This window comes from Oncorhynchus gorbuscha, unplaced genomic scaffold (genome assembly GCF_021184085.1).
Source record: "Oncorhynchus gorbuscha isolate QuinsamMale2020 ecotype Even-year unplaced genomic scaffold, OgorEven_v1.0 Un_scaffold_2892, whole genome shotgun sequence".
Classification (NCBI taxonomy): Eukaryota; Metazoa; Chordata; class Actinopteri; order Salmoniformes; family Salmonidae; genus Oncorhynchus; species Oncorhynchus gorbuscha.
The window spans coordinates 1-27,647 of record NW_025747283.1 but is presented as its reverse complement, the minus strand read 5'-3'; the positions used below and the strand labels follow the sequence as shown (position 1 = coordinate 27,647).

The window sequence follows — 27,647 nt, the reverse complement described above, 5'->3', positions numbered from 1 at the left end:
GTGGTAAGAATAGTTCAGGGTCATGTTCATTCAGTCCCATTCCCCTGAGGGTGGTAAGAATAGTTCAGTCCCATTCCCCTGAGGGTGGTAAGCATAGTTCAGGGTCATTCAGTCCCATTCCCCTGAGGGTGGTAAGAATAGTTCAGTCCCATTCCCCTGAGGGTGGTAAGAATAGTTCAGTCCCATTCTCCTGAGGGTGGTAAGAATAGTTCAGGGTCATGTTCATTCAGTCCCATTCTCCTGAGGCTGGTAAGAATAGTTCAGTCCCATTCCCCTGAGGGTGGTAAGAATAGTTCAGGGTCATGTTCATTCAGTCCCATTCCCCTGAGGGTGGTAAGAATAGTTCAGTCCCATTCCCCTGAGGGTGGTAAGCATAGTTCAGGGTCATTCAGTCCCATTCCCCTGAGGGTGGTAAGAATAGTTCAGTCCCATTCCCCTGAGGGTGGTAAGTATAGTTCAGGGTCATTCAGTCCCATTCTCCTGAGGGTGGTAAGAATAGTTCAGGGTCATTCAGTCCCATTCCCCTGAGGGTGGTAAGAATAGTTCAGGGTCATTCAGTCCCATTCCCCTGAGGGTGGTAAGAATAGTTCAGGGTCATTCAGTCCCATTCCCCTGAGGGTGGTAAGAATAGTTCAGGGTCATTCAGTCCCATTCTCCTGAGGGTGGTAAGAATAGTTCAGGGTCATTCAGTCCCATTCTCCTGAGGGTGGTAAGAATAGTTCAGGGTCATGTTCATTCGGGAACATGAGAAAAAAAAAATGCATTAACATTTTGCAGCATTTCTCATTGGACATATCCAGGTTCTCTCCTCGTTTCAGTCCGTTTTGTTCCGTTTGGTGCCTAATGAAAACGACCCGGGTTCAGTTCCTCTCGATCTGATCGATGTCCAGATCTCCTCCCAGCTGATACACATCCTTCCTGGTGCCCGTGGCTGCCCCTTCTGCCACGTCGTCGCAGACCGGGGAGCTCAGCCAATCCAGCTCCTCGATGGAGATGGCTGGATCCTCCTCCCCAGAGACACCTGTGACAACTCTGGCGGTTGGCTCGTCCAATCCCTGATCGCCTGCAGAGGTAAAGTCAGTCTCACATTGGTCAGTAGTCCTCAGAGGGGGCGGGCCCTGGGTTGATTGATAGCTGTTGTCCCCAGTGATCCCAGGGCAGCTGAGGCTTTGGAAATTCTGAAGTTTCTGTGGATAAAAAATATATATATTTTTTAATATGTTTTTGTTATGAATATTTATTTGGTCACAAAGAAACTAAAGCAAACCGTGACTGGACTGGGGTAGAGAGAACTACACAGCATGCAGGATACTGAACAGACATAGTCAGTCCCCATGAGCAGCATTGGCAGATACTCTGCAGTTGGTTTCCATGGAGATGCAATATTTCCCTGGCTCAACGTGACACTATTGGACTTGTTCAATAATAGCGATTGAAGAAACACACAACTTGACCTTTTAAATTGGTTTGCTTTACCCAACAGTCAGTGCAGGAAAGATTTAAGCTAGCTAGCAGACCAGATCCTCCTGAATAACAACACCGGTAAACCCATTATATATCCGTCCCCTTCTCACCTGTGTCATCTTGGTCAGGTCCAGAGAAGGCCTCTGTTTGTGTGAGTCGGCTGGTCTCCTCCGCTTCATCGCCGTCTTCTTGTCGCTGAGGACGCAGGGCTGAGAGCGACTCCGGGCCAGCCCCCCCTGCCCAGCACGGCACTTCATCTCTGGGAGGCAGATCTGTTCATGAGAGAGGAAGAGGAAGGGCCTGGGGGGCTCTGAGGACCGGGAGGAGTAAGAGGGAGGGGCTAAGCCGCTGAAGTAGGAAGGGCAGGGGGTGAAGCCAGTGAGATCCAGTGAGAGGGTGTTGGAGCGAGCTGGCAGGCTGAAGCTGAAGCTACGCTGCATGGCAGGGAACCCAAGCTGCTGAGAGCGTGTCCCTCCTCCTGTTGCAAATCCTCTCTGGACACTTCCTCCGCTGTGGGATCGCCTCTTCGCCACAGCCGTCCACACCCCAGACCCCTGGGGCCTCCAGGCCGACGACCGGCCTCCCAGGTCCTCTGAGCAGGAGACGGAGCGGCACTGGCGTTTGGAGGGTGGAGCGGTGGAGGGTGAGGAGGCTACGGCGGCTGACGTCTCACCCAGGCTCAGGTCCTGTAGCAGGCCGGTGATGGCGCCCGGGATGGAGGTGATGCTGGCGGGACCCAGTCCCGTGTCTCTGACTGGGCTCGGGTAGTAGTGGAGGGGTAGAACCTCGGAGGGCAGGACATCCCACAGGTTCTCCAGGCAACAGGACTCCACTGAGGGTCTCTGGTGAGGCAGGGCTCCACAACACCCCGGCCCAGACCCACGTCACCCCACCTGCTGCCGGTCTCTGAAACACAGCATGGTAATAGTGAGAGGGGGGGGGGGGGGCATATAGCCTACAACACGGTAATAGTCAGGAGGGGGGGGGACATATAGCCTACAACACAACATGGTAATAGTCAGGGGGGGCATATAGCCTAGCCTACAACACAACATGGTAATAGTCAGGGGGACATATAGCCTAGCCTACAACATAACATGGTAATAGTCAGGGGGGCATATAGCCTACAACACAACATGGTAATAGTCAGGGGGGACATATAGCCTACAACACAACATGGTAATAGTCAGGGGGGACATATAGCCTACAACACAACATGGTAATAGTCAGGGGGGACATATAGCCTACAACACAACAGGGTAATAGTCGGGGGGGGGGGCATATAGCCTACAACACAACAGGGTAATAGTCAGGGGGACATATAGCCTACAACACAACATGGTAATAGTCAGGGGGGACATATAGCCTACAACACAACATGGTAATAGTCAGGGGGGACATATAGCCTACAACACAACATGGTAATAGCCAGGGGGGACATATAGCCTACAACACAACATGGTAATAGTCAGGGGGGACATATAGCCTACAACACAACATTGTAATAGTCAGGGGGGACATATAGCCTACAACACAACATGGTAATAGTCAGGGGGGGGGGACATATAGCCTACAACACAACATGGTAATAGTCACCCATAGGGTGGCGCACAATCGGCCCAGTGTCGTCCGGGTTTGACAGTCATTATAAATAACAATTTATTCTTAACTGACTTGCCCACTTAAATTTAAAAAAGGTTAAATCTTTTATTTTTTATTATTATTATCATTACAAAAAAATAAGCTAGCAAGGAAAGTTAGCCTAGTAGAAGTTAGCCTACTGGAAGCTAACGGTATGGTTTTGCATTTCAAAAGAGCGTTGTAGCCTGCGTGAGTGCTGTCGCCTGCGTGAGTGCTGTCGCCTGCGTGAGTGCTGTCGCCTGCGTGAGTGCTGTCGCCTGCGTGAGTGCTGTCGCCTGCGTGAGTGCTGTCGCCTGCGTGAGTGCTGTCGTGGGATGAACAAAACCCAGTCGGTGTAGCGAAACCTAACAACTAAATTGGAAAGATTGGTTGCCAAACAAGACTTGTGTATTTATTATGGATCCCCATTAGATGCGAGGCAGCAGCTACTCTTCCTGGGATTTATTATGGATCCCCATTAGCTGCAAGGCAGCAGCTACACTTCCTGGTGTTTATTATGGATCCCCATTAGCTGCAAGGCAGCAGCTACTCTTCCTGGGATTTATTATGGATCCCCATTAGCTGCAAGGCAGCAGCTACACTTCCTGGTGTTTATTATGGATCCCCATTAGCTGCAAGGCAGCAGCTACTCTTCCTGGGGTTTATTATGGATCCTCATTAGATCCTGCCAAGGCAGCAGCTACTCTTCCTGGGGTTTATTATGGATCCCCATTAGATCCTGCCAAGGCAGTAGCTACTCTTAATTCAAACTAAATCCATTATTAGGCTAAATTCAGAGCTGTTACTTGGTCTCAGGTAAATCAGAAATGTCTCATTCTCAGTAAGCCAGCCACTCCTACAGCCATTATATCCACACTCACCCATGACTCCATAAGAGAAGAGTGCTGTCCCCTGAAGGCTCATGGTCTCTGTCTTGATCTGTGGAAACAGAAGACATCACATAAGGAAACACCTGCCTGTGGGTTGGAAAGCCCCTTCGCCAAGTCACCTCAACACTGGGGCTTAACGTTCTGTCACCAAGTCACCTCACGTCAACACTGGAGCTTAACGTTCTGTCACCAAGTCACCTCACGTCAACACTGGGGCTTAACGTTCTGTCACCAAGTCACCTCACCACTGGGGCTTAACGTTCTGTCACCAAGTCACCTCACCACTGGGGCTTAACGTTCTGTCACCAAGTCACCTCACGTCAACACTGGAGCTTAACGTTCTGTCACCAAGTCACCTCACGTCAACACTGGAGCTTAACGTTCTGTCACCAAGTCACCTCACCTCAACACTGGGGCTTAACGTTCTGTCACCAAGTCACCTCACCACTGGGGCTTAACGTTCTGTCACCAAGTCACCTCACCTCAACACTGGGGCTTAACGTTCTGTCACCAAGTCACCTCACCTCAACACTGGGGCTTAACGTTCTGTCACCAAGTCACCTCACCTCAACACTGGGGCTTAACGTTCTGTCACCAAGTCACCTCACCTCAACACTGGGGCTTAACGTTCTGTCACCAAGTCACCTCACCTCAACACTGGGGCTTAACGTTCTGTCACCAAGTCACCTCACGTCAACACTGGAGCTTAACATTCTGTCACCAAGTCACCTCACGTCAACACTGGAGCTTAACATTCTGTCACCAAGTCACCTCACGTCAACACTGGAGCTTAACGTTCTGTCACCAAGTCACCTCACGACTGGAGTTAACATGCTGTCTGTACATACACAGAACTCTACACAATGAAACAGGAAGTGTAAGCGAGCATCACCTACCCCCTAGAACTGGAATGCAAAGATGGGTCTACTGCAAACCACAGAAACAGTAGTGTCTACCAATGTGTTTGTGTGTGGTGTTTTTGTAGGTCTATGTAAATGTGGCATGAAAGAGGACGTTAGAGACTGCAGCTGTGGAATGGATTACCCCTGGGCACATCTAAAATGGAGTCTTATCCACTACATATTGGCCCATAGGGCTCTGGACCAAAGTCACGTGACTGTATTAGAAATAGGGTGCCCTTTAAAGACACAGTCCTAGTCAGTCCAGTCTCCACTTTAAACTGAGGATCAGTCTCCTGAGACTGGGCATGACGATGACGTTTCACGTGGACAGAGAGCAAACTCATGTCCACATTACAGGGAGAATTTTCACTCTGAACATTTCTCTTCTCCGGTGAGAAAACACGAGTCAGAGTTGACCAGCCTTGTTGTTTCTAAAGGTTGAGTGATATAGTCCTCTACTGTTGACCAGAACACTATGCGCCCGGGTCAAAAGTAGTGGACTTTATAGATAACGGCCCTTTCTGTTTTTCAGAAGAGTAATGAATGGAAGGAAGCAAGAGGCTTCCGGGATGGAAGGAAGCAAGAGGCTTCCGGGACGGAAAGAAGCAAGAGGCTTCCGGGACGGAAGGAAGCAAGAGGCTTCCGGGACGGAAGGAAGCAAGAGGCTTCCGGGACGGAAGGAAGCAAGAGGCTTCCGGGACGGAAGGAAGCAAGAGGCTTCCGGGACGGAAGGAAGCAAGAGGCTTCCGGGACGGAAAGAAGCAAGAGGCTTCCGGGACGGAAAGAAGCAAGAGGCTTCCGGGACGGAAAGAAGCAAGAGGCTTCCGGCATGGAAGGAACTACATGACACAGCCTTCCTTCAGTCCCTCGTGATAACATGCTGAGCTTTCACCATTCAACCATGATTCAATGTGATAAAAACTATCCTTTTAAATCGAGTAATGTTCAAATAATGAAAGACCAATTTTTCCATCACTTCCTGAATGGAAATGATAGGAGAAAGCAATGCTTTTGAGTTGGAGTGAATTCAACCCAAGGGAAGTCGGGCCTAAGTCCATTAGTAAAAGCTTACAGCATCAAACCCAGCCACAGTAATCACAGGAAGCATCCCAAATGGATCAGCCATATTCCCTTTATAGTGGAATAGCTTGACGGTCCGTACAGTAGAATAGGTTGACGGTCCGTACAGTGGAATAGGTTGACGGTCCGTACAGTGGAATAAGTTGACGGTCCGTATAGTAGAATAGGTTGACGGTCCGTATAGTGGAATAGGTTGACGGTCCGTATAGTGGAATAGGTTGACGGTCCGTATAGTGGAATAGGTTGACGGTCCGTATAGTAGAATAGGACAAATCATTTATTATACTGTAAGGCCGTAAACTGTTCCATCTTTGGGATGGTGAAGAACGTGGCAGTGAGATTAGACGGCGGCAAGAGGTTATTCTACACTGGGCTTGGTGTTTCCTACTGACAGGATGGTTGACACTGGGCTTGGTGTTTCCTACTGACTGACAGGATGGTTGACATCATACTGACTAAACACTGGGCTTGGTGTTTCCTACCGACTGACAGGATGGTTGACACTGGGCTTGGTGTTTCCTACTGACTGACAGGATGGTTGACACTGGGCTTGGTGTTTCCTACTGACTGACAGGATGGTTGACACTGGGCTTGGTGTTTCCTACTGACTGACAGGATGGTTGACATCATACTGACTAAACACTGGGCTTGGTGTTTCCTACCGACTGACAGGATGGTTGACACTGGGCTTGGTGTTTCCTACTGACTGACAGGATGGTTGACATACTGACTAAACACTGGGCTTGGTGTTTCCTACTGACAGGATGGTTGACATCATACTGACTAAACACTGGGCTTGGTGTTTCCTACTGACTGACAGGATGGTTGACTAAACACTGGGCTTGGTGTTTCCTACTGACAGGATGGTTGACATAATACTGACTAAACACTGGGCTTGGTGTTTCCTACTGACAGGATGGTTGACATCATACTGACTAAACACTGGGCTTGGTGTTTCCTACTGACAGGATGGTTGACATCATACTGACTAAACACTGGGCTTGGTGTTTCCTACCGACTGACAGGATGGTTGACACTGGGCTTGGTGTTTCCTACTGACAGAATGGTTGACACTGGGCTTGGTGTTTCCTACTGACAGGATGGTTGACTAAACACTGGGCTTGGTGTTTCCTACCTACTGACAGGATGGTTGACATCATACTGACTAAACACTGGGCTTGGTGTTTCCTACTGACAGGATGGTTGACATCATACTGACTAAACACTGGGCTTGGTGTTTCCTACCTACTGACAGGATGGTTGACATCATACTGACTAAACACTGGGCTTGGTGTTTCCTACTGACTGACAGGATGGTTGACATCATACTGACTAAACACTGGGCTTGGTGTTTCCTACCGACTGACAGGATGGTTGACACTGGGCTTGGTGTTTCCTACTGACTGACAGGATGGTTGACACTGGGCTTGGTGTTTCCTACTGACAGGATGGTTGACACTGGGCTTGGTGTTTCCTACTGACAGGATGGTTGACTAAACACTGGGCTTGGTGTTTCCTACCGACTGACAGGATGGTTGACACTGGGCTTGGTGTTTCCTACCGAGAGGATGGTTGACATCATACTGACTAAACACTGGGCTTGGTGTTTCCTACCGACTGACAGGATGGTTGACATCATACTGACTAAACACAGTACAAAACATACAATCACAAAGGAAATATGCAAATAACATATGATATATGCAAATAACATGATATACAAAGGTGTGTGTGTAGAACTTCTCACCAGCTCCAAATGGGTCTCTTTGACTTTGGACTTTACATCGTCGACACCCGGCTTCTTTTCCAGTAATTTTGTGTAAATGATCACCATGGCAACGCCGGCCCACATCTCCGTTGCCACACTCTATTCCAGGGCATTTTGGCTGTGAACCTGGTTGGCGATGGAGGCCATCTTGACGATCCTCAGCACCTCCTGGAATGTCTACTTCCTGTCCCGCCTCTGTCGCAGGAGACAAAGGGATTAGAATCCTGTCCGTTTCTGCAGTTCAGGACCTTGTTTCTCAACAACCCTCAACCCTGACCTCGTGACCCAGCTGAACTGTGGGGCGGTCAGTAAGAATCCCTGAAGGGGCTTCCTCTCATAAGCCTGATCTAAGATCTGTTTGCAATGGAAATGACAGTGATCAGAGGACTGCACAGAGGGGTCAGAGGAGAGGAGGGCTGCAACAGAGGGGTCAGAGGGGGAGGGCTGCAACAGAGGGGTCAGAGGGGGAGGGCTGCAACAGAGGGGTCAGAGGGGGAGGGCTGCAACAGAGGGGTCAGAGAGCTACACAGAGGGGTCAGAGGAGGAGGACTGCAACAGAGGGGTCAGAGGAGGAGGACTGCAACAGAGGGGTCAGAGGAGGGCTGCACAGAGGGAGGGCTGCACAGAGGGCTGCACAGAGGGGTCAGAGGGCTGCACAGAGGGGTCAGAGGGCTGCACAGAGAGGTCAGAGGGCTGCACAGAGAGGTCAGAGGGCTGCACAGAGGGGTCAGAGGGCTGCACAGAGGGGTCAGAGGGCTGCACAGAGGGGTCAGAGGGGGAGGGCTGCACAGAGGGGTCAGAGGAGGACTACATAGAGGGGTCAGAGGAGGAGGAGGACTGCACAGAGGGGTTGGGTGAAGAGAGGGTCAGATGAATAACAGAACAACTGAGGGGGTAGAGAGCAGGGAGAGAGCTGTTGTCTGTAGAACAAAAGGCACGTTGTTTTGATCATAATGAACAGAGAAGGGGACAATACGAGCTGACAAGAGAGGAGAGAAGTCAGAATATAAACTCATCACAAGACTGCAGGGGGCCGACTGACCATGGTGACTGTGTGATCTCCATCACTAGGCCTAACAGTGATCACACATCAAGTCACAGCAACTTGAGACAGGACGTCACACCATTTCCTGGTTGATAACATTCCACTAGGTTGCCAAATTGGGCTCCCGATTGATGCAGTGGACTGTATCACAACCGGGCCGTGATCGGGAGTCCCACAATTGGCCCAGCGTCATCCGGGTTAGGGTTTGTACCATCTAAACCGCTGGGAAATATATTGCCAAATAAACAAAAATATTCAAATTTGAATCCGTTTCAAACTAGTGTACACAACCGAAAGACAAAAGAAAAAAAGCAAGGAAATTTAAGAACGTGAAGCCTAGAAATAGTGCACATAGAACAGATCTTACCGCTTCTTAGACTGGCTTTCAATAAGAACGACAGGTCTGTAACTCACATTTCTGAGAATTTGATCAGGTCAGATATTTTTATTTTTACATATTGCAGCTTTAAATGTTTTGTAAAAAATTTTTTTTTAAAGAGCTAAATTAGCTCTGGACTGGACACCAGCTGGTAACATGGGCCCCTCAGTAAGTGGACTGGACACCAGCTAGTAACATGGGGCCCTCAGTAAGTAGACTGGACAAATCAAATCAAATTTATTTATATAGCCCTTCGTACATCAGCTGATATCTCAAAGTGCTGTACAGAAACCCAGCCTAAAACCCCAAACAGCAAACAATGCAGGTGTAAAAGCACGGTGGCTAGGAAAAACTCCCTAGAAAGGACACCAGCTGGTAACATGGGCCCTCAGTAAGTAGACTGGACACCAGCTAGTAACATGGGCCCTCAGTAAGTAGACTGGACACCAGCTAGTAACATGGGCCCTCAGTAAGTAGACTGGACACCAGCTGGTAATATGGGCCCCTCAGTAAGTAGACTGGACACCAGCTAGTAACATGGGCCCTCAGTAAGTAGACTGGACACCAGCTAGTAACATGGGCCCTCAGTAAGTAGACTGGACACCAGCTGGTAACATGGGCCCTCAGTAAGTAGACTGGACACCAGCTAGTAACATGGGCCCTCAGTAAGTAGACTGGACACCAGCTGGTAACATGGGCCCTCACTAAGTAGACTGGACACCAGCTGGTAACATGGGCCCTCAGTAAGTAGACTGGACACCAGCTGGTAACATGGGCCCTCAGTAAGTAGACTGGACACCAGCTAGTAACATGGGCCCTCAGTAAGTGGACTGGACACCAGCTGGTAACATGGGGCCCTCACTAAGTAGACTGGACACCAGCTGGTAACATGGGCCCTCACTAAGTAGACTGGACACCAGCTGGTAACATGGGCCCCTCAGTAAGTAGACTGGACACCAGCTAGTAACATGGGCCCTCAGTAAGTAGACTGGACACCAGCTAGTAACATGGGCCCTCAGTAAGTAGACTGGACACCAGCTAGTAACATGGGCCCTCAGTAAGTAGACTGGACACCAGCTGGTAACATGGGCCCTCACTAAGTAGACTGGACACCAGCTAGTAACATGGGCCCTCACTAAGTAGACTGGACACCAGCTAGTAACATGGGCCCTCAGTAAGTGGACTGGACACCAGCTGGTAACATGGGGCCCTCAGTAAGTGGACTGGACACCAGCTAGTAACATGGGCCCTCACTAAGTAGACTGGACACCAGCTAGTAACATGGGGCCCTCAGTAAGTGGACTGGACACCAGCTGGTAACATGGGCCCTCAGTAAGTGGACTGGACACCAGGTCTGTCTGTCCCAGGAGTCCCTAAACATGCTGCTAGTTCTATCTTTTTTAAATGTTTAATTCACCTTTATTTAACCAGGTCCGCCAGTTGAGAACAAGTTCTCATTTACAACTGCGACCTGGCCAAGATAAAGCAAAGCAGTGTGACACAAACACAGAGTTACACATGGAGTAAAACAAACATACAGTCAATAACGCAATAGAAAAGGTGACGCAAATGAGGTAAGATTAGGGAGGTAAAGGCAATGAATAGGCCGTAGTGGCGAAGTAATTACAATTTAGCAATTAAACACTGGAGTGGTCTGCCAGCAGACAGACTGGTTACTTAGTTTTTACAAAGAATAGGGCACATTAATAAACAGGCCTGTCAACGTGCCAGTTTTAACCAGCGAGCCTCTCGTCAGCGGTAGACGGGGGCGTTAGAAGTGGTCTCTCTGCAGCAGTGGGCTTGATGAGCGATTGAGAAGGGAGACCAAGACTTCTTCCTCTGTGGTCACAGTCAGCCAGTCAAACGGCGAAGGCCGTCGCACTGAAAACACCAGAGAGACACAACTGGGTCTAGAGGAAACCACAGTGCCAAATGAGGACAGGAGGATGGATATACCCAACAGTGTAGAATACTCAGAGCTGATAGGAGCAGAGCAGAGTCACTCAGAGCTGATAGGAGCAGAGCCGAGTCACTCGCTGTATATAGACTGTTTTCTACTCTATTATTGACTGTATGCTTGTTTATTCCATGTATAACTCTGTTGTTGTATGTGTCAAACTGCTATGCTTTATCTTGGCCAGGTCGCAGTTGTAAATGAGAACTTGTTCTCAACTGGCCTACCTGGTTAAATAAATATAAATATTAACAAAGCTCTACTGGTCATTAGTAGGAAGCAAACTGGTGACCAGAAGCTGTAAGCAGCAAATCTAATGGACAACTTTTAAAAAGGGATAATGTGAGAATCTGGCTAGTTGGCTCTCAAAACCAGCCTCTCAAAACCAGCCCTTACTTCCTTCATACTGCACACAGAGACACATAAACGCTACCCACTAGTTCATCTGACGCCTGTTTACCATGAACGACTCCCCCCCCTCCTCTCTGGCTCCTGTTTACCATGAACGACCCCCCTCCCTCCCTCTGGCTCCTGTTTACCATGAACGACCCCCTCCCTCCCTCTGGCTCCTGTTTACCATGAACGACCCCCTCCCTCTCTGGCTCCTGTTTACCATGAACGACCCCCCTCTCTGGCTCCTGTTTACCATGAACGACCCCCTCCCTCTCTGGCTCCTGTTTACCATGAACGACCCCCTCCCTCTCTGGCTCCTGTTTACCATGAACGACCCCCTCCCTCTCTGGCTCCTGTTTACCATGAACGACCCCCCTCCCTCTCTGGCTCCTGTTTACCATACAGTCAGCTAGATGGCTTGGTAGTTAGCAGCACAGTCAGCTAGATGGCCCGGTAGCTAGCAGCACAGTCAGCTAGATGGCTTGGTAGCTAGCAGCACAGTCAGCTAGATGGCTTGGTAGCTAGCAGCACAGTCAGCTAGATGGCCCGGTAGCTAGCAGCACAGTCAGCTAGATGGCCCGGTAGCTAGCAGCACAGTCAGCTAGATGGCCCGGTAGCTAGCAGCACAGTCAGCTAGATGGCTTGGTAGCTAGCAGCACAGTCAGCTAGATGGCTTGGTAGCTAGCAGCACAGTCAGCTAGATGGCTTGGTAGCTAGCAGCACAGTCAGCTAGATGGCTTGGTAGCTAGCAGCACAGTCAGCTAGATGGCTCGGTAGCTAGCAGCACAGTCAGCTAGATGGCTCGGTAGTTAGCAGCACAGTCAGCTAGATGGCTTGGTAGCTAGCAGCACAGTCAGCTAGATGGCTCGGTAGCTAGCAGCACAGTCAGCTAGATGGCTCGGTAGTTAGCAGCACAGTCAGCTAGATGGCTTGGTAGCTAGCAGCACAGTCAGCTAAATGGCTTGGTAGTTAGCAGCACAGTCAGCTAGATGGCTTGGTAGTTAGCAGTCAGCTAGATGGCTTGGTAGTTAGCAGTCAGCTAAATGGCTTGGTAGCTAGCAGCACAGTCAGCTAGATGGCTCGATAGTTAGCAGCACAGTCAGCTAGATGGCTTGGTAGTTAGCAGCACAGTCAGCTAGATGGCTTGGTAGTTAGCAGCACAGTCAGCTAGATGGCTTGGTAGTTAGCAGCACAGTCAGCTAGATGGCTTGGTAGTTAGCAGCACAGTCAGCTAAATGGCTTGGTAGTTAGCAGCACAGTCAGCTAGATGGCTTGGTAGTTAGCAGTCAGCTAGATGGCTTGGTAGCTAGCAGCACAGTCAGCTAGATGGCTTGGTAGTTAGCAGTCAGCTAGATGGCTTGGTAGTTAGCAGCACAGTCAGCTAGATGGCTTGGTAGCCTAGCATCTCCTAGCTAAAATGTATAACTATAGTAGCTAAACAGTGTTACAACTCACGAGAATCAAGCTGCACATCTCGATGGGTCCCAATGTCTGTCTGACTCCCACACCAACTTACAGTTCAAAACGCAGAATCATCTTCCAAGTATTTTTTGTTGCAAAAAACATAGTACTGCAACAAACAAAACAAAGCATTGAGTTCAAACTTCCCGAGCTGCATGGATAAAACACCCAGGGAACTGAACTCTCACAACTACCAGACTTTGATCCAGTGTCTGAATTTATAGGCTGTGACAACATGCACTTTGGAGCGAACCATTTATTGGTCGTAGGGGTGGTCGGGTTTACTCATTAAATATCATGATATCAAGGCTGTCGCGCATTTAGATATACATTATGTGGTTATGACTGTGTTGATACGGTCAATAATCAAAAGTATGTAAAGATAGTGATAGTAGATACTGTATCAGACTTTACCGATCACATAGCGGCCGCCTCACCTCAACGATGGTCTCATCCGCACCGCAGTAATCGAAAGCACATAAAATAAAATAAATCAGATTTAAAGGTTTGTAATAATTGTTGACTGACCGTAAACAACTTTGTGAAAAAGTAGGTCATATGTACAAGGATTACGCAATGCACATGTATGTGTAAACCACGTTAAAGGAGTTATAGTTAGTTATATTGCCAAAACTACTGAAATGTGTTGGATATTTTACTTTCTGAGCAAATAGTCTCACAGTGGAAGTGTTTTTTTTTTAAAGGTGTTTTCAAATGACCTAAAAGCGTTATGGGTTGGGATGATAATGTTATGAAGTATGTCAATAGAACACTTGTTTTTAGTCCAGGAAAAGTTGCAAATGTGGTCCAATTTATTTGAGGGTTAACTGCATTTCACCACAAGTCATGTTTCATTATTTATCCTTGATTAGAGGAGTACCGGAACGCCAATTATAAATAAATAAAATACTTCCTAACAGCTTCTACCCCCAAGCCATAAGACTCTTGGGGACTATTTGCTTATTCCTGTCTGGTGGTAATGGGGTAACCATGGTAACACGTCAGTGTTCATACCTTCCTGTGCGGCTGTAATGGGGTTACCGTGGTAACACGTCAGAGTGTTCATACCTTCCTGTCTGGTGGCAATGGGGTTACCGTGGTAACATATCAGAGTGTTTATACCTTCCTGTGTGGTGGTAATGGGGTTACTATGGTAACATATCCGCATGTTCATTCCATCCTGTGTGGTGGTAATTGGGTTACCATGGTAACATATGAGAGAGTTCATACCTTCCTGTGTGCTGGTAATGGGGTTACCGTGGTAACACATCAGTGTTCATACCTTCCTGTGTGGCGGTAATGGGGTTACCGTGGTAACACATCAGAGTGTTCATACCTTCCTGTGTGGTGGTAATGGTGTTACCGTGGTAACATATGAGTGTTCATACCTTCCTGTGTGGTGGTAATGGTGTTACCGTGGTAACATATGAGAGTGTTCATACCTTCCTGTGTGGTGGTAATGGTGTTACCGTGGTAACATATGAGAGTGTTCATACCTTCCTGTGTGGTGGTAATGGTGTTTCCGTGGTAACATATGAGAGTGTTCATACCTTCCTGTGTGGTGGTAATGGTGTTACCGTGGTAACATATGAGAGTGTTCATACCTTCCTGTGTGGTGGTAATGGGGTTCCGTGGTAACATATGAGAGTGTTCATACCTTCCTGTGTGGTGATAATGGTGTTACCGTGGTAACGTGGGCATACCTTCCTGTCTGGTGTCCCATGTACAACAGGAGTTCTCTGATCTTCCCCATATTGACTGATCCTGGTTCAGAACACCCAGGGTTTCTCCCTCCTCATATTGACTGATACCTGATCCTGGTGCAGAACACCCAGGGTTTCTCCCTCCTCATATTGACTGATCCTGGTGCAGAACACCCAGGGTTACTCCCTCCCCATATTGACTGATCCTGGTTCAGAGACATCAGTATCAAGCCTGTCTGTCAGAGTGCCAGGTCTCTGTCCATTCAGAGACATCAGTATCTGTCTGTCAGAGTGCCGGGTCTCTGTCCATTCAGAGACATCAGTATCTGTCTGTCAGAGTGCCAGGTCTCTGTCCATTCAGAGACATCAGTATCTGTCTGTCAGAGTGCCAGGTCTCTGTCCATTCAGAGACATCAGTATCTGTCTGTCAGAGTGCCAGGTCTCTGTCCATTCAGAGACATCAGTATCTAGCCTGTCTGTCAGAGTGCCAGGTCTCTGTCCATTCAGAGACATCAGTATCTAGCCTGTCTGTCAGAGTGCCAGGTCTCTGTCCATTCAGAGACATCAGTATCTAGCCTGTCTGTCAGAGTGCCGGGTCTCTGTCCATTCAGAGACATCAGTATCTGTCTGTCAGAGTGCCGGGTCTCTGTCCATTCAGAGACATCAGTATCTGTCTGTCAGAGTGCCAGGTCTCTGTCCATTCAGAGACATCAGTATCTGTCTGTCAGAGTGCCGGGTCTCTGTCCATTCAGAGACATCAGTATCTGTCTGTCAGAGTGCCAGGTCTCTGTCCATTCAGAGACATCAGTATCTGTCTGTCAGAGTGCCAGGTCTCTGTCCATTCAGAGACATCAGTATCTAGCCTGTCTGTCAGAGTGCCAGGTCTCTGTCCATTCAGAGACATCAGTATCTAGCCTGTCTGTCAGAGTGCCAGGTCTCTGTCCATTCAGAGACATCAGTATCTGTCTGTCAGAGTGCCGGGTCTCTGTCCATTCAGAGACATCAGTATCTGTCTTTCAGAGTGCCAGGTCTCTGTCCATTCAGAGACATCAGTATCTGTCTGTCAGAGTGCCAGGTCTCTGTCCATTCAGAGACATCAGTATCTGTCTTTCAGAGTGCCAGGTCTCTGTCCATTCAGAGACATCAGTATCTAGCCTGTCTGTCAGAGTGCCAGGTCTCTGTCCATTCAGAGACATCAGTATCTGTCTTTCAGAGTGCCAGGTCTCTGTCCATTCAGAGACATCAGTATCTGTCTGTCAGAGTGCCAGGTCTCTGTCCATTCAGAGACATCAGTATCTGTCTGTCAGAGTGCCAGGTCTCTGTCCATTCAGAGACATCAGTATCTGTCTGTCAGAGTGCCAGGTCTCTGTCCATTCAGAGACATCAGTATCTAGCCTGTCTGTCAGAGTGCCAGGTCTCTGTCCATTCAGAGACATCAGTATCTAGCCTGTCTGTCAGAGTGCCAGGTCTCTGTCCATTCAGAGACATCAGTATCTAGCCTGTCTGTCAGAGTGCCGGGTCTCTGTCCATTCAGAGACATCAGTATCTGTCTGTCAGAGTGCCGGGTCTCTGTCCATTCAGAGACATCAGTATCTGTCTGTCAGAGTGCCAGGTCTCTGTCCATTCAGAGACATCAGTATCTGTCTGTCAGAGTGCCGGGTCTCTGTCCATTCAGAGACATCAGTATCTGTCTGTCAGAGTGCCAGGTCTCTGTCCATTCAGAGACATCAGTATCTGTCTGTCAGAGTGCCAGGTCTCTGTCCATTCAGAGACATCTGTATCTAGCCTGTCTGTCAGAGTGCCAGGTCTCTGTCCATTCAGAGACATCAGTATCTAGCCTGTCTGTCAGAGTGCCAGGTCTCTGTCCATTCAGAGACATCAGTATCTGTCTGTCAGAGTGCCGGGTCTCTGTCCATTCAGAGACATCAGTATCTGTCTTTCAGAGTGCCAGGTCTCTGTCCATTCAGAGACATCAGTATCTGTCTGTCAGAGTGCCAGGTCTCTGTCCATTCAGAGACATCAGTATCTGTCTTTCAGAGTGCCAGGTCTCTGTCCATTCAGAGACATCAGTATCTAGCCTGTCTGTCAGAGTGCCAGGTCTCTGTCCATTCAGAGACATCAGTATCTGTCTTTCAGAGTGCCAGGTCTCTGTCCATTCAGAGACATCAGTATCTGTCTGTCAGAGTGCCAGGTCTCTGTCCATTCAGAGACATCAGTATCTGTCTGTCAGAGTGCCGGGTCTCTGTCCATTCAGAGACATCAGTATCTGTCTGTCAGAGTGCCAGGTCTCTGTCCATTCAGAGACATCAGTATCTAGCCTGTCTGTCAGAGTGCCAGGTCTCTGTCCATTCAGAGACATCAGTATCTAGCCTGTCTGTCAGAGTGCCAGGTCTCTGTCCATTCAGAGACATCAGTATCTGTCTGTCAGAGTGCCAGGTCTCTGTCCATTCAGAGACATCAGTATCTAGCCTGTCTGTCAGAGTGCCAGGTCTCTGTCCATTCAGAGACATCAGTATCTGTCTGTCAGAGTGCCAGGTCTCTGTCCATTCAGAGACATCAGTATCTGTCTGTCAGAGTGCCAGGTCTCTGTCCATTCAGAGACATCAGTATCTGTCTGTCAGAGTGCCAGGTCTCTGTCCATTCAGAGACATCAGTATCTGTCTGTCAGAGTGCCAGGTCTCTGTCCATTCAGAGACATCAGTATCTGTCTGTCAGAGTGCCAGGTCTCTGTCCATTCAGAGACATCAGTATCTGTCTGTCAGAGTGCCAGGTCTCTGTCCATTCAGAGACATCAGTATCTGTCTGTCAGAGTGCCAGGTCTCTGTCCATTCAGAGACATCAGTATCTGTCTGTCAGAGTGCCAGGTCTCTGTCCATTCAGAGACATCAGTATCTGTCTGTCAGAGTGCTAGGTCTCTGTCCATTCAGAGACATCAGTATCTAGCCTGTCTGTCAGAGTGCCAGGTCTCTGTCCATTCAGAGACATCAGTATCTAGCCTGTCTGTCAGAGTGCCAGGTCTCTGTCCATTCAGAGACATCAGTATCAAACCCATCTGTCAGTCTGGACTCCCTCACATCATCATGCTAGTCTCCATGTTCTGGCTCCATACATGTTTCTGAGAACAAATAGTGACTGTTTCTTTTAAACCAATGGCAGTTAGTATAGGTCATTTCTGAAATACAAACATGTTGAAGTTTGAACAAATCAGACTAAACCTACCTAATTCCTAATTCTGTTCTCCCCATCGACAACCGTTGGTGAGAAGGCAAGAAGTAAGGATTGGAACATACAGTAGCCTGTTTTTGATCTAAAAGCTCTCAAAAAAAGACAAACCACCTCTCACCAATAAAACAAAAGCAAAAAAACAATTTAAAATAAATTCATACATTTCTACACAATTTATTTCATGGTCATTCAAGCCATTTCATGTCTGTCTTTGCTTGTAAACAAACATTTTATTGCACTGTAAGTCATTTGCGATCCAAGTTACATTTACATCATTTACATTTAAGTCATTTAGCAGACGCTCTTATCCAGAGCGACTTACAAATTGGTGCATTCATCTTATGACATCCAGTGGAACAGTCACTTTATAATAGTGCATCTAAATCTTAAAGGGGGGGGGTGAGAAGGATTACTTATCCTATCCTAGGTATTCCTTAAAGAGGTGGGGTTTCAGGTGTCTCCGGAAGGTGGTGATTGACTCCGCTGTCCTGGCGTCGTGAGGGAGTTTGTTCCACCATTGGGGGCCAGAGCAGCGAACAGTTTTGACTGGGCTGAGCGGGAACTGTACTTCCTCAGTGGTAGGGAGGCGAGCAGGCCAGAGGTGGATGAACGCAGTGCCCTTGTTTGGGTGTAGGGCCTGATCAGAGCCTGGAGGTACTGAGGTGCCGTTCCCCTCACAGCTCCATAGGCAAGCACCATGGTCTTGTAGCGGATGCGAGCTTCAACTGGAAGCCAGTGGAGAGAGTGGAGGAGCGGGGTGACGTGAGAGAACTTGGGAAGGTTGAACACCAGACGGGCTGCGGCGTTCTGGATGAGTTGTAGGGGTTTAATGGCACAGGCAGGGAGCCCAGCCAACAGCGAGTTGCAGTAATCCAGACGGGAGATGACAAGTGCCTGGATTAGGACCTGCGCCGCTTCCTGTGTGAGACAGGGTCGTACTCTGCGGATGTTGTAGAGCATGAACCTACGAACTTTGAAATGCACAAACTGTCACTAATGTTCACTTCTGTAAACGGTGTAGAGGTGCTAACTGAGGATTGTGTGTTGCAGTTTGTCATCTACCAATAAAGGGCCCTTTCCCGTAGTAGACCATCAAAGCTAAGTATAATCTCTTTTATTACCAATCGAGACAAGGCAGGCTGCTACAGACAAGACAACATTTACGTGAAAAGGAAAACAGGGACACCTGCTGACAGAGTTGCAGAACTACATCCATATCGCTTCTGTTGAGCAACTCTTTTTGCTGAGTGGAATCACCAATTAGTAGTTTTGACGATTGATCAAACGGGAAATGTACTAGCATCCGCCTGTTGTCATGGAAACAGTTGACCATTATAATTTTTTACAATTATAACCTTTAACCTTTATTTCACTAATAAGCAAGTCAGTTTAGAAACAAATGTACAAATTTACAATGACGGCTTACCTCGGCCAAACACGGACAACACTGGGTTTGGCCGGGACTCCCAATCACAGCCGTGTGTGATTCAGCCTGAATTCGAACCAGGAACTGTAGTGACGCCTCTTGCACTGAGATGCAGTGTCTTAGACCTCTGCGCCACTCGGGAGCCCAGTTCAACAGAGGTGTCTTCCCAAATGGCACCCTATTCCCTACGTAGTGCACTAATTTTCACCAGAGCCCTATGAGCCCCTCCAGGATAATGGAGGGGACAAAGGACCCCAGGACATAGTGGTCCATCTGGGAATGGGCCTTGTCTTTGGCTCTGGGAGCCCATGACTCAGTAGTAGAGGTGGAGGCCATTTTGGGGGATGGGACAGCGTGTCAACGGGAGGGGGGGGGTGGTGGGGGGGGAAGGGGTTCTGGAGCAATGCCCATCAATGTTGTTGATTGTGTAAAACAAAGTGTACAGAAGAAGTGTAGTGTCTATGCTTGACAGTAATATTCAGTATGTTGTCCAGAAGTGTAGTGTCTATGCTTGACAGTAATAGTCAGTATGTTGTCCAGAAGTGTAGTGTCTATGCTTGACAGTAATAGTCAGTATGTTGTCCAGAAGTGTAGTGTCTATGCTTGACAGTAATATTCAGTGTGTTGTCCAGAAGTGTAGTGTCTATGCTTGACAGTAATAGTCAGTGTGTTGTCCAGAAGTGTAGTGTCTATGCTTGACAGTAATAGTCAGTGTGTTGTCCAGTGCGTCTATGCTTGACAGTAATATTCAGTGTGTTGTACAGAAGTGTAGTGTCTATGCTTGACAGTAACAGTCAGTGTGTTGTCCAGAAGTGTAGTGTCTATGCTTGACAGTAATATTCAGTGTGTTGTCCAGAAGTGTAGTGTCTATGCTTGACAGTAATATTCAGTGTGTTGTCCAGAAGTGTAGTGTCTATGCTTGATAGTAATAGTCAGTGTGTTGTCCAGAAGTGTAGTGTCTATGCTTGACAGTAATATTCAATGTGTTGTCCAGAAGTGTAGTGTCTATGCTTGACAGTAATAGTCAGTGTGTGGTACAGAAGTGTAGTGTCTATGCTTGACAGTAATATTCCATGTGTTGTCCAGAAGTGTAGTGTCTATGCTTGACAGTAATAGTCAGTGTGTGGTACAGAAGTGTAGTGTCTATGCTTGCCAGTAATATTCAGTGTGTTGTACAGAAGTGTAGTGTCTATGCTTGACAGTAATATTCCATGTGTTGTCCAGAAGTGTAGTGTCTATGCTTGACAGTAATATTCAGTATGTTGTCCAGAAGTCTAGTGTCTATGCTTGACAGTAATAGTCAGTATGTTGTACAGAAGTGTAGTGTCTATGCTTGACAGTAATATTCAGTGTGTTGTCCAGAAGTGTAGTGTCTATGCTTGACAGTAATAGTCAGTGTGTTGTCCAGAAGTGTAGTGTCTATGCTTGACAGTAATAGTCAGTGTGTTGTCCAGTGCGTCTATGCTTGACAGTAATATTCAGTGTGTTGTACAGAAGTGTAGTGTCTATGCTTGACAGTAATAGTCAGTGTGTTGTCCAGAAGTGTAGTGTCTATGCTTGACAGTAATATTCAGTGTGTTGTCCAGAAGTGTAGTGTCTATGCTTGACAGTAATATTCAGTGTGTTGTCCAGAAGTGTAGTGTCTATGCTTGATAGTAATAGTCAGTGTGTTGTCCAGAAGTGTAGTGTCTATGCTTGACAGTAATATTCAATGTGTTGTCCAGAAGTGTAGTGTCTATGCTTGACAGTAATAGTCAGTGTGTGGTACAGAAGTGTAGTGTCTATGCTTGACAGTAATATTCCATGTGTTGTCCAGAAGTGTAGTGTCTATGCTTGACAGTAATAGTCAGTGTGTGGTACAGAAGTGTAGTGTCTATGCTTGCCAGTAATATTCAGTGTGTTGTACAGAAGTGTAGTGTCTATGCTTGACAGTAATATTCCATGTGTTGTCCAGAAGTGTAGTGTCTATGCTTGACAGTAATATTCAGTGTGTTGTCCAGAAGTGTAGTGTCTATGCTTGACAGTAATAGTCAGTGTGTTGTACAGAAGTGTAGTGTCTATGCTTGACAGTAATATTCAGTGTGTTGTCCAGAAGTGTAGTGTCTATGCTTGACAGTAATATTCAATGTGTTGTCCAGAAGAAGTGTAGTGTCTATGCTTGACAGTAATATTCAGTGTGTTGTACAGAAGTGTAGTGTCTATGCTTGACAGTAATATTCAGTGTGTTGTCCAGAAGTGTAGTGTCTATGCTTGACAGTAATATTCAGTGTGTTGTCCAGAAGTGTAGTGTCTATGCTTGACAGTAATATTCAGTGTGTTGTACAGAAGTGTAGTCTCTATGCTTGACAGTAATATTCAGTGTGTTGTCCAGAAGTGTAGTCTCTATGCTTGACAGTAATATTCAGTGTGTTGTCCAGAAGTGTAGTCTCTATGCTTGATAGTAATAGTCAGTGTGTTGTCCAGACGTGTAGTGTCCCAGAATGTACAGAATGTTGTCCCAGTCCTCTTTAACGGCTGTCCAAAGTTGCTGGATACTGGAAGATGCTATCATACACGTCGATCCAGAGCATCCCAATCCAGGAACTGTGTCCAGATCCTTCCTGTCCTTGTAAACTTCCTGTCCTTGTTGTGTCCCTGCCTTCTCTGTACCGGTAGACTTCCTGTCCTTGTTGTGTCCCTGCCTTCTCTGTACCGGTAGACTTCCTGTCCTTGTTGTGTCTCTGTACCGTTAGACTTCCTGTCCTTGTTGTGTCCCTGCCTTCTCTGTACCGGTAGACTTCCTGTCCTTGTTGTGTCTCTGAACCGGTAGACTTCCTGTCCTTGTTGTGTCCCTGCCTTCTCTGTACCGGTAGACTTCCTGTCCTTGTTGTGTCTCTGTACCGTTAGACTTCCTGTCCTTGTTGTGTCTCTGTACCGGTAGACTTCCTGTCCTTGTTGTGTCTCTGTACCGGTAGATTTCCTGTCCTTGTTGTGTCTCTGCCTTCTCTGTACCGGTAGACTTCCTGTCCTTGTTGTGTCTCTGCCTTCTCTGTACCGGTAGACTTCCTGTCCTTGTTGTGTCTCTGCCTTCTCTGTACCGGTAGACTTCCTGTCCTTGTTGTGTCTCTGTACCGGTAGACTTCCTGTCCTTGTTGTGTCTCTGTACCGGTAGATTTCCTGTCCTTGTTGTGTCTCTGCCTTCTCTGTACCGGTAGACTTCCTGTCCTTGTTGTGTCTCTGCCTTCTCTGTACCGGTAGACTTCCTGCCATTGTTGTAAGGCTTGTGAACATTGGAGAGCGAAACTACCTGTAGCATCCTTCATGTAAAGACATACAAATGGAATCCATGAGTTCATCGGACTCTGGGTAACTAGATAAAATGATACTATCATTCTTTAAGTTAAAAGACTTTGCAGATATAGTTAATATAGACTAATTTGCCTTGTGACATGTCCCTGTTGTGTCTGCACTCTCAAATCAAATGTTATTTGTCACATGCGCCAAATACAACAGGTATTAGGTGTGCTTACCCTTTTGGATTCCATTTTAGCCTGAAATGACCCAAATCTAAATGTAGCTCGGGACCTGACGCAAGGGCAGTGTGGAGTGCGATTGAGTCATCCGTGTGGATCTGTTGGGGCGGTATGCGAATTGGAGTGGGTCTCGGGTTTCCGGCATGATGGTGTTGATGTGAGCCATGATCATGTGAAATTAGAAATTAAAATACATGTCATCTCTGCACTTAAATAGCAAATGGATGACGCTTTTCCCTGTGGTTCATTTTCATGCCAGCCAGGCAGGCAATTCTCCTGTTATAAAGAGAAGCAATGTGCTTAATATTAGGAAAGTTGAGGAATAAATATAGTAGGCCGAGCCTATAGAAAGCTGATGGGATCCTCCTCTTTTTAGTAGAGGCCATCACTCTGTTCTCACGCAATTGCATAGCCTATAAAAATGTTGCGCAACACAAACTTTAATGTTTGATTAGATTTTCCACAACATTTGCATTGATGTCAGAGAGATTAGAGACAGAATGCTGAGTACCACAGTTAGCAAGTTTGGTAGGCTACTAATGACCATCAGCTAAACGGTCACGTTGAATTTGACCGCCGGTGTGGAAGTAATTTGGTCACCGTAACAGACCTATAATCCACCGGTTGGAAGTTCACTGAGGCATTGCAACGACAGCAGCGAAGAGGTGAAATGAGAATGGGAGCAGCAACTAGCTGGTTTTCCACCACCAAAGACCTCCTTCAAGACGATTGAACGAGAGATCCTCATGAATCTGGTTGAGTGAACGCCAAGAGTGTGGAAAACTGTAAAAGCAAATGGAGGCTATTTTGAAGAATCTAAAATATATTTACATGTGTTTAACACTTTTATTTGTTTACTACATGATTCCATATGTGTTATTTTATATAGTTCTGATGTCTTCACTATTATTCTACAACGTAGAAAATAGTAAAACTAAAGAAAACTCAACTTCTGACCGGAACTGTAGCCTTGAGGTATAATATTCTGCCCACATGAATTCATTTATAAAGGCCATAAAATATTAGCCATACATGGTTTAATGAAAAATCATTAAAACATACACCTTTAATAACAGACTCATAAACACAATCATTCAATGCTTCCCCGGTGGACCACAGCTTCCCCTTCCTCGGCGCTCCACAGCTTCCTCGGCGCTCCACAGCTTCCTCGGCGCTCCACAGCTTCCTCGGCGCTCCACAGCTTCCTCGGCGCTCCACAGCTTCCTCGGCGCTCCACAGCTTCCCCGGGAAACTCTGTGTATTTTAGCCTCACACAGACGAAAGAGTAGCGGAGGAAGGAGTTCGCTGCAGTGTTCGCTGTAAAATGTTAGGCGCTGTGGCAGTGCTTCGGTTCTGGGGTTATGTTCTGGGAGTCGTGTTCTCTCCTTGTTCCTCAGTCTGCCCTCTCTGTGTCCATGTTTGCCTGGACAGACCTCCACAGAGCTTTGATGTTCCCCTCTCCGAACCCTGACGCACCTCTCCTCTCAATTAGCTCCAGGAAGAAGGTGTCCTCTGAGAAGATGGGCTTGGTGAACACCTGGAGCAGGTATCTGTTTAGAGGGAATGAGAAGATGGGCTTGGTGAACGCCTGGAGCAGGTATCTGGGAATGAGAAGATGGGCTTGGTGAACACCTGGAGCAGGTATCTGGGAATGAGAAGATGGGCTTGGTGAACATCTGGAGCAGGTATCTGTTTAGAGGGAATGAGAAGATGGGCTGGGTGAACGCCTGGAGCGGGTATCTGGGAATGAGAAGATGGGCTTGGTGAACGCCTGGAGCAGGTATCTGGGAATGAGAAGATGGGCTTGGTGAACGCCTGGAGCAGGTATCTGTTTAGAGGGAATGAGAAGATGGGCTGGGTGAACGCCTGGAGCAGGTATCTGTTTAGAGGGAATGAGAAGATGGGCTTGGTGAACGCCTGGAGCAGGTATCTGGGAATGAGAAGATGGGCTGGGTGAACGCCTGGAGCGGGTATCTGGGAATGAGAAGATGGGCTTGGTGAACGCCTGGAGCAGGTATCTGGGAATGAGAAGATGGGCTGGGTGAACGCCTGGAGCAGGTATCTGGGAATGAGAAGATGGGCTGGGTGAACACCTGGAGCAGGTATCTGTTTAGAGGGAATGAGAAGATGTGCTGGGTGAACGCCTGGAGCAGGTATCTGGGAATGAGAAGATGGGCTTGGTGAACGCCTGGAGCAGGTATCTGGGAATGAGAAGATGGGCTTGGTGAACGCCTGGAGCAGGTATCTGGGAATGAGAAGATGGGCTGGGTGAACACCTGGAGCAGGTATCTGTTTAGAGGGAATGAGAAGATGGGCTGGGTGAACGCCTGGAGCAGGTATCTGGGAATGAGAAGATGGGCTTGGTGAACGCCTGGAGCAGGTATCTGGGAATGAGAAGATGGGCTTGGTGAACGCCTGGAGCAGGTATCTGGGAATGAGAAGATGGGCTTGGTGAACGCCTGGAGCAGGTATCTGTCTAGAGGGAATGAGAAGATGGGCTGGGTGAATGCCTGGAGCAGGTATCTGGGAATGAGAAGATGGGCTTGGTGAACGCCTGGAGCAGGTATCTGGGAATGAGAAGATGGGCTTGGTGAACGCCTGGAGCAGGTATCTGTCTAGAGGGTATGAGAAGATGGGCTGGGTGAACGCATGGAGCAGGTATCTGGGAATGAGAAGATGGGCTGGGTGAACACCTGGAGCAGGTATCTGTTTAGAGGGAATGAGAAGATGGGCTGGGTGAACGCCTGGAGCAGGTATCTGGGAATGAGAAGATGGGCTTGGTGAACGCCTGGAGCAGGTATCTGGGAATGAGAAGATGGGCTTGGTGAACGCCTGGAGCAGGTATCTGGGAATGAGAAGATGGGCTTGGTGAACGCCTGGAGCAGGTATCTGTTTAGAGGGAATGAGAAGATGGGCTTGGTGAACGCCTGGAGCAGGTATCTGGGAATGAGAAGATGGGCTTGGTGAACGCCTGGAGCAGGTATCTGTTTAGAGGGAATGAGAAGATGGGCTTGGTGAACGCCTGGAGCAGGTATCTGTTTAGAGGGAATGAGAAGATGGGCTGGGTGAACGCCTGGAGCAGGTATCTGTTTAGAGGGAATGAGAAGATGGGCTTGGTGAACGCCTGGAGCAGGTATCTGGGAATGAGAAGATGGGCTGGGTGAACGCCTGGAGCAGGTATCTGTTTCGAGGGAATGAGAAGAAGGTCTGGGTGAACGCCTGGAGCAGGTATCTGGGAATGAGAAGATGGGCTGGGTGAACGCCTGGAGCAGGTATCTGGGAATGAGAAGATGGGCTGGGTGAACGCCTGGAGCAGGTATCTGGGAATGAGAAGATGGGCTGGGTGAACGCCTGGAGCAGGTATCTGGGAATGAGAAGATGGGCTGGGTGAACGCCTGGAGCAGGTATCTGTTTCGAGGGAATGAGAAGATGGTCTGGGTGAACGCCTGGAGCAGGTATCTGGGAATGAGAAGATGGGCTGGGTGAACGCCTGGAGCAGGTATCTGGGAATGAGAAGAGAGGAAAACATAGGTTAGATATATTGGGTAGCTTCGACCTCAGTCAGTCAGTAAAAGGACACTGGGTGTCTCACTTCCTTGAAGGTGGTTTCTGATCATCATTAGAAAACATTTATACTCCGACTGACCGGTCTCGACACTCTGACCTCGACACTCTGACCTCGACACTCTGACCTCGACACTCTGACCTCGACACTCTGACCCCGACACTCTGACCCCGACACTCTGACCTCGACACTCTGACCCGACACTCTGACCCCGACACTCTGACCCCGACACTCTGTGTTGTGATGAAGCAGAGCAGTAGACATACTGCGGTCTCATCAGAGCTGAAATAAAGTACTATATTGAAAACCCACGACAGTCTTTTAGGAACACTAGCATTTGATACCTACAGGCTAACGAATCTGGTACCTTTTCTTCTGCGTGTCCGTAGTCTGACAGGAGGGGTCAGTCTGGACCTGGCGCAGGTCTGTGTCCAGGAGGATGCTGTGCTGAGACAGCATCTGGGGTCGTAACCTGCGTCCTCTATCTCCTGCTGCTTACCCACCTGCCACAGGACAAGACACAGGGGTCAACGAGCACAGTGGTAGTAGATGTAACGTTAGACTTCCTGCCACAGGACAGACACAGGGGTCAAAGGGCACAGTGGTAGCATACGTAAAGTTAGACTTCCTGCCACAGGACAGACACAGTGGTAGTAGACGTAATGTTCGACTTCCTGCCACAGGACAGACACGGGGGTCAACGAGCACAGTGGTAGTAGACGTAACGTTAGACTTCCTGCCTGACAAGATGCGTAGGCGTTTCATTAACCAATGGTTGCGTGCCACGTCATCCGTTGTGCAGTCGGGCGTCAGACGGCTTTGTCGTACGATGTGATTATCTGACATGCTAAATACCCACCAAGGAGCTGTAAGACCTGGGACGCGTCCTCAGCGTAGTGGAGAGGAAATCAACCAACAACACTAACAGTGTTCAATCACGCTACAACTTCCTGTCGTGTTCAATCACGCTACAACTTCCTACTTCAAGAAAACAACTTCCTGTCGTGTTCAATGACGCTACAACTTCCTACTTCCAGAAAACAACTTCCTGTCGTGTTCAATGACGCTACAACTTCCTACTTACAGAAAACAACTTCCTGTAGATGCATGTAGAGCTACAGAGGACTGTTTGGGTTCCTTTGAATGATCCATGTACCACAATGCATTGGGGCATCTCACACACCTTTTTCATTCACAAGTTAGAGACGGACGGACACGCGTGAGAGACGGATGGACGTGAGAGACGGGCGGACGGACATG

At 48.0% G+C, this 27,647-nt stretch overlaps 1 protein-coding gene and 1 pseudogene across 1 annotated transcript; both read right to left on the bottom strand.

Annotated features, from left to right (window-relative positions):
- Window positions 1-808: 808 nt before the first annotated feature.
- On the bottom strand, window positions 809-13,135 carry LOC124027020 (annotated as a pseudogene).
- A 10,704-nt stretch (window positions 13,136-23,839) lies between these two features.
- LOC124027019 (4-hydroxyphenylpyruvate dioxygenase-like protein) lies at window positions 23,840-26,852 on the bottom strand. The gene is made up of 2 exons (XM_046339580.1): window positions 26,755-26,852; window positions 23,840-24,372 (listed from the first exon to the last, which is right to left on the bottom strand). The coding sequence occupies exons 1-2, from the start codon at window positions 26,844-26,846 to the stop codon at window positions 24,216-24,218; spliced, it is 249 nt and encodes an 82-aa protein (XP_046195536.1). The 5' UTR covers window positions 26,847-26,852; the 3' UTR covers window positions 23,840-24,215.
- Window positions 26,853-27,647: the final 795 nt, after the last annotated feature.